The following is a 12,776-nucleotide window of genomic DNA, read 5'->3' as shown; positions in this document are numbered from 1 at the left end:
TTTTAACAGTTCGAGAGGAATGCCTTCCACCGTCCCAAACTTTCAAAAACCCTAAACTCCTTGTATTTTGGTGTATCCATGAGTCTCCATGACCTTGGATATGGAAAGGATATATCTTATTGGGTTTATTGGTGTATCCACGAGTCTCAATGATTTTGGATACATGACGTATCATATTGATATTTTGATCCTTTATTATTTTAATACATTCAATTGAATTGAATTGTATGTTGATATATTTAGTTTACTAAAAACATTCAGCAGAGAAGGACGATAATTTGCTTGTAGACCTGTTCATGGGCAAGGCTTGAGTTTAGCTTTTGCCAAAATTTGGATGGACCTGGCCTGTGAACAGGTCTAATTGTTTAGCATCACTCCCATAATGGAGATGTGGGATCAAACCCACAAAATGGTAGGCTCTCTGTGAAAAAGAAGAAGAAAAGAGAGATTAACAACATTTTATTGTAACATTGGGACTGATTTTGAACACAACTAGTTTCTTTTTATTTGGTTTAATTCACAGATGTATAAATTTAGAGCCAGGGAGAATTATGAAGGGGAGTTACAACAGATTTCACTTGGAGATACTTATGGAGGCCTTGAAATCCCAAATCTCTTCCAAACCCACTCATCTTATACCCTCCAAAAGGACAATCAGGGTCAAAGGCAAAGTAGCAGTTGATCCAAATGGTGCCAGCTCGAATTGATCTCGACACCCTGTTAGCCAGGTTCAAGTCCTTGGTCACAATTCCTGCTGCAAGGCCATATCTTGTGTTGTTGGCTCTCTCAATTGCTTCCTCAACAGTCCTACAATTGCATTAATTGCATTTTAGTGTCCTTGGTTTAGGCTGAAAAGTTGTAAACATGAACTATGAGCCTAAAGCATCAAATATCAAACTTAGACTGTTGTATGAACCTGTCTAAGATGTTTCTTTGCAAATATAGCTGCATTAGGAGACGATGCAAATAAGTGTGAATGCAAATACGCAGAGTGTAAAGCATTTCATATAAATTGCAAAGTTGAGTTAGTTTTGGACTGATAACTTTATCTTCATACCAAACAGACTTTTAGTTTCAATGGATGTAAACATGAATTCCAATAAAGCATGCCTTTTTTTATCAAAAGCCCACTTGAATGCAAATTTACTTCCTTTTTATTGATGTATTTTCACATCTTATTATCAATATAAATATGCATTGAAAAATGCATTTTCTATCATTTGTCAATATATAAATGTAATGTTGTCAAACATAGGCAAAAGTGAACCAGAGTGCAAATTTACCTAGAACCGGGATTTATACTCCATTTACATCGTTACCAGACAGCCTATGGGATCAAATTGAAGAAAAGGAGAAAAGATCAAGCTTACTTGAACTTCATGAGAGACATCACAGGTCCAAATATTTCCTCATCCACTATCTTCATACCTTCCTGGCAAAGTCATTCACATTGATGAAGGAAACCCATTTTAATTACACTTGCTTTAGAATTCTTTACTTCCTTTCTATAGAACCAAATGTATGAAGAGACAGAGACAAGATACAAACATTTGCAGATGTGAGAAGAACTGATGTAGTGTACCTTAGCATCTGTAAAAATTGTGGGCTCTATATAGTATCCCTTCTCTCCATGGCGTTTACCCCCAATCAACAAGGTGGCTCCCTCCTTCTTGCCATGCTCAATGTAGGAAAGGATTTTATCAAACTGGGTCTTATCAACCTGCACCAACAATGAAGAGATCACAACCCATAAAATCTGATAGTACACTTAATTCATCAAAACTAGTGATTATTTTTTATGGTCTGTAATAAGACCAAATGGGGCTTTATGTTTTACAGTTTACCAAACAGAGAACACTCCGAAATGTTCATCCTCTGTTGTGGTTACTACCACTGTTATGACACTAGAGTTCAAGTATCATTGTTCATTGAAAAAGAAAGAAAAACCATGGCTTTACCTGGGGACCTTGCAGAATCTGAGGATCAAATGGGTCGCCAACTGTCCATGTTTTTGCCCTTTCAGCAACTTTCTTCACAAATTCATCATAAATCCCTTCCTGAACATATACACGGGATCCCGCTACACAGATTTCTCCCTGATATTCAACCCAATCACCAAATTACAATACTGAACTAGATTTGTTGCTCTGAACTATGTACTAAGTAAGAAAAAGAAATTGCCTTGTTATACAAAATGCCGAGCAGAGCGAGATGAACAGCAGTGTCAACATCAGCATCATCAAAGATTACGAGAGGTGATTTCCCACCCAGTTCAAGTGAAACGGCCTTCAAATTGCTTGTTGCTGCAGCCTGCATAATCAACCGCCCAACTTCTGTGGATCCTGTAAAACTAATCTGAAGCCATCACAAGTAATAGAATCCAAAGGTCAGTTTCTCTGTAGATTTTACTAAAGAAGGTTGAATGGGTTTCTCTTTTCTGGGGTAACTAAACATGTTATAAGGTGAAAATATGGATTGCCTTGTCAACGTCCATGTGAGAACTAATGGCAGCACCAGCTGTGTGCCCAAATCCGGTTACAACATTGAGTACTCCATCTGGGATTCCTGCCTGGTAAAGTTGAAGAAGAAAAAACCATTAGAAAATAAATTGCAGGAAATTATAAAGGGAATACTCAACCTACATATAAACGCACCCTAACAAAGATTATTCTAGTTATTAATAGTTGATTGGAAAATCAGATTTAATGCAACGGTACTGAAGTCTGAAGCTATTATTAAGAAAAAGCTTCTCTAGTCAGCATCTGCTTTGCCATATTTTTTTGCCACGTGGAAGGATGATATGGTTAATCCAAGCCATCAACCAAGTAGGGGACCCTCTAAGTTGGCCACCTGTTCCAGTCTAAACCAATATGGGACCCACTTAATATTACTGCCTTCCACATTGTCCACATCTGCTTAGAGAGTTAAAGCAAACGACAAACACTAAGCATATCACAGAAGATGCATTTATGCACTTTGATGATTTACCGTAGACCTGGCAAAAAGTCCGCCCAACCTCAAACCTGACCCAAGTGACCCGAATTAGAAGGCGACCTGACCCAAGTTGACCCAAAAAGATTTTGGATTTGGGTTGGGTGACGGGTCACCGCTGAATCACCTGTTTTCAAACCGGTGTGGACAGTTAAATCATTCAAATTGGACAATTAAACCCATATTTTTTAATTTTGTTAAAGAAACTATTGACTTGGCCAAAAATCAACTGATTCAGGCAGTTTACCTATTGATTTGATCCATTTAACCTGCAGGTCAATCTTAAACCTAAATATTTAGAGTTAGGGTCTATCCATTGTTGATCCAACCCAAAATGCTGATTTGGTGATTTCCACTTCATGGGGATGGTGTTTATAGCTGTGGTATAAATACATTTGAGAAATTAATTTATGAATTTTGAGATAGAATAGACTATAAAAAAGACCTAAAATAAATGTTAAAATACATCACTACTTCATGCCACATGTCCTCAATACATGAGAAATGCCTTTCTTCACATTGATTTTTATGGCTCAATTATATTAATACAAGTGACACAAAGTTGTGATGTGCCTAGTTGGTTTTTTTTTTTTTTTTCTTAATTTTTTATTCAAAGGTGTGATGTGCCTAGTTTTGTTTATTTTCAGCTGAGACTCACGAAATATGCCGTTAATAAGAGATGATGAGAGAACCCACGCCACGAGGCCAATTTGGGCCTAATCAATTTGTCACCATGAAAGATTCCTTGACTTTTGGTGGGCATTTTTTTATGCATCTTGACCCTTGGTCCTTCATTTAATTCTAAGGCTGTGTTTGTTTTGGTGTAAACTCTGGGTCAGTACTTCGGTTTGGTTTTATCCGTAGCAAAAATGTTATTCAAGAAAGTTTTTACATCGATAATCAATATAATGTTAACACTGATTTTTTAATGACTATTTTTTCTAACTCTCCTGTCGGCATTTTTCACTCTCGATAAACTATCATCACTCTACTCCACCGTTGTAAAAATGATTTTATACCACAATGAAACGCAGCCTAAAGAATTAAATCAGGATCTAACTTCCAACAAAAAATGCATCGGAGAGATTTTCTCAATTCACAGAAGGTATGGGTGAGCAAAACAAAAAAAAAAAAAAAAAAAAATCAAAAAATCGAACCAACCAAAAAAATCAACCAAAAATTCAGTTAATCAAATAGGTCGATTTGGTTTTGGTTCAATATTTAAAAAAACCAAAGGTATTGGTTCAGTTTTGGTTAATCAAAATAAAAAACCGGTGGTTAATTGAACCGACCGATATACATATATTTATATATTTTATACTTTATAAATTAATATGTATGCCTTATATATATTTTTATAATATATAATATATTATTTATTATTTAAAATATAATATTATATATATTTCTACTATTTTATTATATATTTAAATATATAATATTATTTTATTATATATTTAAATATATATAATATTATATATATTTCTACTATTCGGTTAATCAAATAGGTCGGTTTGGTTTTGGTTCAATATTTAAAAAAACCAAAGGTATTGGTTCAGTTTTGGTTAATCAAAATAAAAAACCAGTGGTTAACTGAACTAACTGATATACATATATTTATATATTTTATACTTTATAAATTAATATGTATGCCTTTTATATATATATATATATATATATATATATAGATATATTTATAATATATAATATATTATTTATTATTTAAAATATAACATTATATGTATTTCTACTATTTTATTATATATTTAAATATTTTTCTATAATAAATATTGTAAATAATAAAAAACCGAACTGACGGTTAACCGATCAGCTTCAATAATTTCAAAAATTAGTCCACGATTCAGTTAACCCAACTGTGAGCACCCCTAGGGAAGGAAACTGCTATCAATAAAACGCTTCTAACAGTCTCCCAACAGGCCACTGGAACTGTACATTGAAAACATTTATGTTGTCATTCATGGGGAGATTTCCCAATATATATGGGATTGGCCAGTTAGGACATCTTAGAACTTAGGAGCATATTGTTGGTAGCATATACGAGCTCTCAATTCAAGGCTGGTTACCATTTAGTACGCTTTGCTGGCAGTGAATCCGGCTTCAAAAGAATTTAAACTGCATTAAACCAAGGCCTGGGCCCTTCAAATTAGATCAAATGCTCAATCTGAAGCCCAAGTTGCATCCCTACTGTCCAACATACCTTCTTTTATGGGACACCAAAAATAACTTTACCAATACAAGTGAAAACCAATGTTTTAAAAATTGGATTGGAAATAGAACCATTTTGGCTATCAGTTTTTGGGTCAAACAGTTCAATCATCCGGTTCGAATGAATAGTCCGTTCTGATTTAAAAAATAAAAAGTTAAAATAAAAAGGTTAAAAATTATTGTCTGAATTGATAGGTCGGTGGTTCAACCACCTAGATAAACAACTAAATCAACGGTTTTTGGCCTAAAAACAGCTTTAAAGTGAAACAGAACCAATTGCTTGAATGATTTCCGGGTCAACCAGTTCGGCCGTCCAGTTTTCAAAACTATGCTAAAAACTTAATAAACATACCAGCTTAGCCAAATGTGCATAATAGAGAGCTGAAAGTGGAGTCTGTTCAGCGGGCTTCACTATCATGGTGCAGCCAGCGGCCAAGGCTGGGGCAACTTTGAGGAAGAAGATGGTGGATGGGAAGTTCCAGGGGGTGATGTGCCCTACAACACCAATGGGCTCAAGCAACGTGTACGCTTGATACTCATTTGCCATTTTTAGTGTCTGTCCATGGATTTTATCCGCAGCCCCTGCAAAATAACGGAGAAGGCCTGATACTTCTGGTATGTCCATGGCCTTGCCCATACTAAACAGCTTTCCTGCATCAATGGTGTCAAGTGCAGCCAATTCCTCTATATTTTCATCTATCAAGTCTGCTAATTTCATCATTATCCTTCCTCTTTCCTGGATCAAGAAGAAAAAAAAGAGATTATTGAAACTACTTAAAGTTAATTAACATAAGATTAATAATATGCAACTTACTCGATCCTGGCCGGACCAAACAGAAGGGAATGTTGCCAGACAGATAACCAGAATGATAATTGAAATATTGATTATATATACATGTTATATATGTATATTTTTGAATACAGTGTAAAATTTTTTTGGACTAAAATTACCTTCTATTTACTTATTTCATAAATAGTATAAAAGTCACTTATTTATAGTTTTGGTGCATGCTCTAATGGTTACTATAGTGGTCATATTTGCGTATTTAACCAATCTCAGGGTTGAAAATGTAACTTCAATTATTACTTTCCACATCATTTAATCCCCTCTCATTAAGTCTTATACTTAAGGTATTAAATATCATTTTTTATTAAATCCTATGTTTTTAAGTTATTTTCACTAATAAATGCTACTACTTAAATCTATATTAATATTTTTAACAATATAAACCCATGTATTTTAAAATCATTCTTTATCTAAGCATTTCAACCATCTAAATCAATTTGATCAACCTATGAAGTCGTAGTTAGGTAATAAAATTTGTATATTAGAAACAAATATAGAAATTTATAAAAAATTAGACACATTTATGATATTTTTATGATAAAAAAATAAGTATAATAAACATGAATTATTTTTATTGATAATAAAAATGAAATACATAATTTAGAACTAACCAAAAATGAAATATAAAAAATAATAATAAATAGTTCAACTTTTGGGTTTGGGTTAAATGTGTTAACCTTTAATGTCATAAAGAAATAATAAAAATTAATAAACTATAAAAATATAAAAATAAAAAATGCATAAATTTTGTAAAAAAAAGGCATTCAGGCACATTAAATAAGAAGTAAATATAACATATCAGAATTATTTTTACACACAAAAATACAAAAAAAAATTATATAGAAAAAATTGAACATATCTATAATTTTATATGGAATTGCTTTGACTTCCGGTTTTTGGATTAGCGGTTCAATTGTCTAGTTTGAGCGGGTTAAACTGGTAAGATGTAAAATATAATGTAACATTTTTTTACCATTAAATTAGGATTATGTTAAAGTCCACAACATATATACATTATTATGAGAGGAGAGTGTGAGACTTTGGGGAGGCAACCGGTAAAATCTGAGAAGTGAAAAAAAAAAAAAGAAAAGAAAAAGAAGAAAAGAAGAAAACGTTACTGGAGGTGGTTGTCACCATGTTCACCGATTGTTATTGCAAAACTGTTTTGCCCTAAAGAGAAGAAGAAGAAGAAGAAGAAGAAGAAAAAAAAAGAAACTGCCCATAGCAGCTATCTTTAGGAGTGGAAGGGAGTGGTGACTTAGATCTGTGCAGGTTGAATGAGAGAATGAAGGATAGAATCATTGGATGCTCAGATTTTAGAAACTCGGATTGTGGAAGGGAGCGGCGACTCATACCTATACAGGTTGAAGGAGAAAATAATGGATGGTATCGTCGAAGGGTAAGTTCGTTGGAAACATAGATCGTGAATGAGAGTTGTGACTCAGATCTATGCAGAATAGGATGGGTTCATCAAGGTCGTGATGATATTAGAACTGGGCATTGGAAATATAGGTAGAGGAGAGAAAGTTGTTCCGATGTTTTGTGAATAATTCTCAGACTGAGAAGAAGAGAAGGGAAGAATCCATGGAGGCAAAATTACATCCACAAAACATAAGGAAATTTGCACAGGAAGGATTGATTGGTTGCTGAAATTTTCAAATAAGTGTGGTTGCTGAAATTTGCACAGGAAGGATTGATTGGATGCTCAGATCGGTTATACTCTTTTTATAAATTTAATAATTTTCTGTGTATCTACAATATTTGCTATTTTGGCTATAAAATATAATTTTTTATAATTTTTGTGTTTTTATATTATTTTTAATTTTTATCAATTATGTATTTCATGAAATTAGAATAACATATATAGTTTATCAATTATTTTGTTTTGTTTTTGATTTGTGGATTTTTTATAAAAAATGGAATTTTTATGGTTTTTTAGTTGAAATATATAGTTTTATGTTTTTTTTATGCAATTAGAATAAAATACAGAAAAATAAAAAAGAAATTTAATTTAAATTAGAAGATAAAAAAGGTGAGTCATTAACCCACTTTGACCCACTAACATGGGCTGCAAATGGGTTATTGGGTCAATATGCGTGGGTTGGTATTCAACCCAACCCATCCATTTGCCACACTAGTTATCTCCATGTTTATCATCATCGCCACTACAACATTGTTTGCTCTCTTCTTACATCTCTTTCATCTCTCTAAATCTCTCTCAAATCCCATATGGCTTGTTTCATTGGTGTACCTTAGCTTTTAATATAAGATTGATGTTTAATCTTTCATCTCTTGCATTGATTTTTTGATTTCTTTATTGGAATTTCAATTTTTTTTGATGTTGCAACTTAAAAAGAATCATAAAATAAATAAAAAAATTCAAAATCAAAATGGAAAAACTAAAACCCTAATTAATTTTGGCCATTGGGAATAATCGAACAAGATTATGACATATAAAATGTTCTTTTTTCAATTTTTTTATTTTCTAATTTTTATTTTAAAATAAATTAAATATTTGGGATTAATTTGAAAGCAACTCTAGAACCATTAACTAGGTTGAACATTTTAATGGTTAAACCGTCCAAGTCAGCGGTTATCTGATCATTTCAACATTTTTTTTTTTTTTGTAAAATAGCGGATCAAGGCCAAAATGAAACTAGTGACTTGATCAGTTCCCGAGCCAAACAGTTTGACCGTCCGGTCTTGTCCAATTTTTAATACATTGACTAAAATACTCAACTTTGAATTTAGTTTCTATTTAATTGTAAGGTTTAAGTTGTAAATTAAACTACTACTTTTCACCTAACTCAATTCCTTCAATTTAAATGTTATATTTTTTTTGATAAATGAACAAAAGAAAAAAAGATACATTAAAAATGTAAAACACTACAAAAAGAAGAGTCTAGCCAGCGAGAATGGCTTGTCAATGATGACTGAAACTTTACAATTTAATCTACTTATTACATATTTGAAGAGATGTTGACAAAACAGATGTTTGGTTTATGTAGCATTTGCAAAGAGTACACTTACCAAAAAAGGAATTGCAAAGAGTACAAGAAAAAGATTATAAATGAGGAGCAAACTAAGGAAGAAAGTTAAACAAGAGGAGAGAACTCACGGAGCCAGGCATGCGAGGCCATCTTCCATGGTCGAAAGCTTCTCTTGCAGCCTTGACGGCCATGTCGACATCTTCTTTATCTCCTTGTGCAACTCGAGCTATCACTTCTCCCGTTCTTGGATCAATCGTCTCAAATGTTTTCCCTGTTCATGTTTTCCGACACACATTAACGATCAACCAATAATTTAACAGGCACAAGCCAGATCAATCGTGTATATATAATTGATTTGGCAATAGAGATAGAGAAGATAACACCGACGACGACGAGGATGCACCAAAAGCAATTTCTATGAGTTTTCACTTGTAAACATCCATCGCAATCTAGTGTAACTACTTAATTTTCAGAATTCAGAGCATCCAAAGATTAAGAAATGAGAGCAGACGTTCATTCAACTCTGTAATTTCTCCTTTGGATGAACAAGAATGAGCTCAATCTGCCTCCAGTGTTTCTTCCAAAAGAATTGTGGAAGAGACGTGTCTGGTAAAAAGGACTAAAGGAGCTAATCTCGAGATCAACGTCATGCAGAAACCAAAGAAATACTAAGATAAAAATTCACGGCAGGGGAAAGTTCAAGGCTCAACTAAGTATAGGCACTTGTTCTCTCGACGGATCAGAAGTAACTGAGAAACAAAAAGGAAGAAGACGAAGAAAACCAATTAGGAGATGTAAACCTGAGACGGAGTCCACGAACTCTCCATTGATAAACAGCTTCGTGAACTTTATTTTCGGGATCTTGACGACATTTTCTGCGCTTCCATTACTTTCACCTGCCATCCTTCTCTCTCTCTGTTAGAGGTTCTTCTCAGTTCTCTCCCCCCCCCCCCCCCCTCTCTCTCTACTAATCTGCGTGTAAGAAGGGAGAGGTTCTTCTCTCCTTTATAAAGAAAATTTGTAGCCCGCTGGCCTACGCTGATTTTTTTATAAAAATAGAGCACATGACAAGTTAGAAATGAAATTAATAATAATTAGACTAATCAATTGATAATTAAATATTTTAAAATGAGACGCAATGGAACAGCTCCATTTTCTTATGGGTCTTGTACACAGATATCAATTGGCCAGCTCGATCAGTTCGGGAAAAGTGCAAAACCTTTGTATTTCGTATTATAAACTTTATATTTATACTGTACAGTATTTGTATTCGTATTATTTCTGAACTGAGTCAAAAGATCGAAACATGACACCCAATAATACCCTTTATATTTTCACAAAACAACATACCCACCATTCCATGACAGATAGACATCAGACATGGCCCGTGAAGCTAGCATTTTATATCCTTTTGATTGGTAGCCTTCATTGTTGGACAAATCTTTCTCTTTTGTAACCTTTCCACCTATTGGGTGCCAAACGAGCCCAACTCATTTTTGATGGGGCCGGAGGGGCTAGAAACAAAGTGGGCTATTCAAAGTTTCTCATAAGGTATAAGTTCGTGTGGGGCCATTCATATATAACACTATACTGATGTGTTCACTCTTGATTGATTGATTAGTCTATTTTGTTTCTCTCAAATATCAATTAGCGCTGGACTGAAACTGTGAATCATGGCCTTTGATGTAGCTCTATCTTAAATTTGATGAAATGACATAATGTGGGGTTGCGGCGATACATGGAAGGCCGAAGACCATGATTTGACGAGCTCAGCGCAGATTTCTCCTCCTTATTAGTTTCTGGCCCATCTGGAATCTTTTGAGGGGGTTCTTTAATTTGGCTAAAATTGGTGGATGATTGGGAGGCATTTGATTGCAGCTTCTATGGACATGGACAGATAATAAAAAAAAAAAAAAATCAAAGTCAATGGTGCTTGTGATCGTGCCGAAAGATTTTTTTTTTCTATAAAAAATCAAATTTCATTTGAATCTTCAATAATTGAACAAAAAAATAATTAGCATATAAAGACGATAAAAAGATATTCTCTTCATCCAAATCAACACCCTTTTATAATATAAAAAAGATGAGCACCATACATTAAAATAGCGATTTGAAAGGATTATGCTATCACAACAAGATGATGAAAGAACGATTCTTATATGTATTGTTTCATATGCATGTAGGCATTGATTCGATCACCAATAAAGTATTAATTTGCTAGTAAAATGAAAAACTTTCCAACATTTACCAAACATCGATTAGGGACGATTGTAAAGTTTTCAATTTTATTTCTTCTTTTACATTGAAAACTTTGCTTTACACCTATTTATTTTACATTAAGGTCTCATTCACTTTTCGGTAAATTATTTATCCGGATAAATGTAATTATCTGGGTAGTTTTTTTTTTGGTAAATACTTTTTGGATAAGTGCATTTATCCATGTTCTTTTAGTCATAAAAATTCATTATTAAAAGACACACTTGGTCAATAAAAATCAAAATCCCATTAACCAACTTTCTCCTCTCAAAATCCAAAAACACAATAAATTTTTGCTCCCAAAAAACAAGACAGCTCATCAATGGATTGATTAAGACCTTAAGATCATACAGCAAGTATATTTCTAAAGAAAAATCTTCACGCAATCAAGAGATAAGACTTTGAGATATTTTAGGGCATGAGCCCCAAGTCAATATACTTATTTTAAAAAAGATAGGATGTAATGAACATTTAATCAAATGAAGCTTGGATGGGGAGGGGCTTGGTTCCATTCTGAAGCTATTGCAATTGTATGAGCCCACATCCATATCAATGTTTATATATTGTATGCATTTAAAATTACACCAATGGAATTTCTGAAATCATGGCTTGTTCTTCCTCAAATAAATTAAGAAACCCTACCTTGTGTGTATTACATATGAGTCTTATTCCTCATTGGACTGGCAAAATCTTCCAAAAGTCTTCATTCAATTCATCCTTCTATTTATGTTCCAAGTTTTATTTTGGTTTTGTTTTGGATGAGTTTGAATAGAATATGATAATAAATAAAACAGCATAAGTAGCATTATTTTATTATGGAAGTTGAAATATAATAAAGTTTAAGGAGAGTAAGGCGCCATTTGGGAAGAGTGAATACAAATTGTTGTGTTGTGCATTGAGTTCTTGTTGTGGCATGTTTTATGTTCTGATTCTAGATCCAATCCATTTTTCAGCTTATGGGTCTGACCTGAATTCATTGTGTTATGTTGTTTGGAGGTTTTCTCTTTTATACACATCTTTTTGACATGCACAAAAAGGTAGAGCGAGTTTTTGAGAGAGAACTGGGTTGTATTGAAGTTCAAGGTTTTATGAGAGAATTTGTTCAACCTTGTATTCTCTACTAACACTCTGCAGAGTTTATTTCTGCTCTTCCTACACTTGTGAGCATAATCTATTAGCTTAATCACACAAATTTGTATGCTCTCTCTAATTTTTTTTTCTTGTTTCTCTTTATCTTTGTTTTACTTCATTTTCATATGCCATTTGAATAAGTATTTTCTAATCTTTTGGTTATATTCAGCACAAATACAAAATGATTTTTTTTGTATCTGCATAAAACATATTTGAGATGAGTACAATTAACATGTTTGTATAAGGATCTGATACATCAATACACTTGGGCACTGTGGTCTACATCCATAGTAGAGTTCTGAAGAAAAATCCACTGTGAAAAGTACTCCAAGGGA

The 12,776-nt window shown here is 33.3% G+C and overlaps 1 protein-coding gene across 1 annotated transcript; it reads right to left on the bottom strand.

The window, feature by feature from the left end:
• Positions 1-480: 480 nt before the first annotated feature.
• LOC148869199 (aldehyde dehydrogenase family 2 member C4-like) lies at positions 481-10,081 on the bottom strand. The gene is made up of 9 exons (XM_088967822.1): positions 9,855-10,081; positions 9,183-9,325; positions 5,570-5,953; positions 2,480-2,569; positions 2,182-2,355; positions 1,959-2,096; positions 1,583-1,720; positions 1,371-1,432; positions 481-807 (listed from the first exon to the last, which is right to left on the bottom strand). Exons 1-9 carry the CDS (start codon positions 9,955-9,957, stop codon positions 534-536), a joined length of 1,506 nt encoding a protein of 501 aa, XP_088823948.1. The 5' UTR covers positions 9,958-10,081; the 3' UTR covers positions 481-533.
• Between the last annotated feature and the right edge of the window lie 2,695 nt (positions 10,082-12,776).

This window comes from Nelumbo lutea, chromosome 2 (genome assembly GCF_056320005.1).
Source record: "Nelumbo lutea isolate HS-2025 chromosome 2, American lotus-T2T, whole genome shotgun sequence".
Lineage (NCBI taxonomy): Eukaryota > Viridiplantae > Streptophyta > Magnoliopsida > Proteales > Nelumbonaceae > Nelumbo > Nelumbo lutea.
This window is presented reverse-complemented; position numbering and strand designations above follow the sequence as displayed.

Coding starts and splice junctions, on each gene's coding strand:
- LOC148869199 (XM_088967822.1), bottom strand. CDS start 9,957: ATGGCAGGTGAAAGTAATGGAAGCGCAGAAAATGTCGTCAAGATCCCG. Junction 2,097..2,181: donor TCGGCATTTTGTATAACAAG/GCAATTTCTTTT, acceptor GTTGAATATCAG/GGAGAAATCTGTGTAGCGGG. Junction 1,433..1,582: donor CAATTTTTACAGATGCTAAG/GTACACTACATC, acceptor TGACTTTGCCAG/GAAGGTATGAAGATAGTGGA.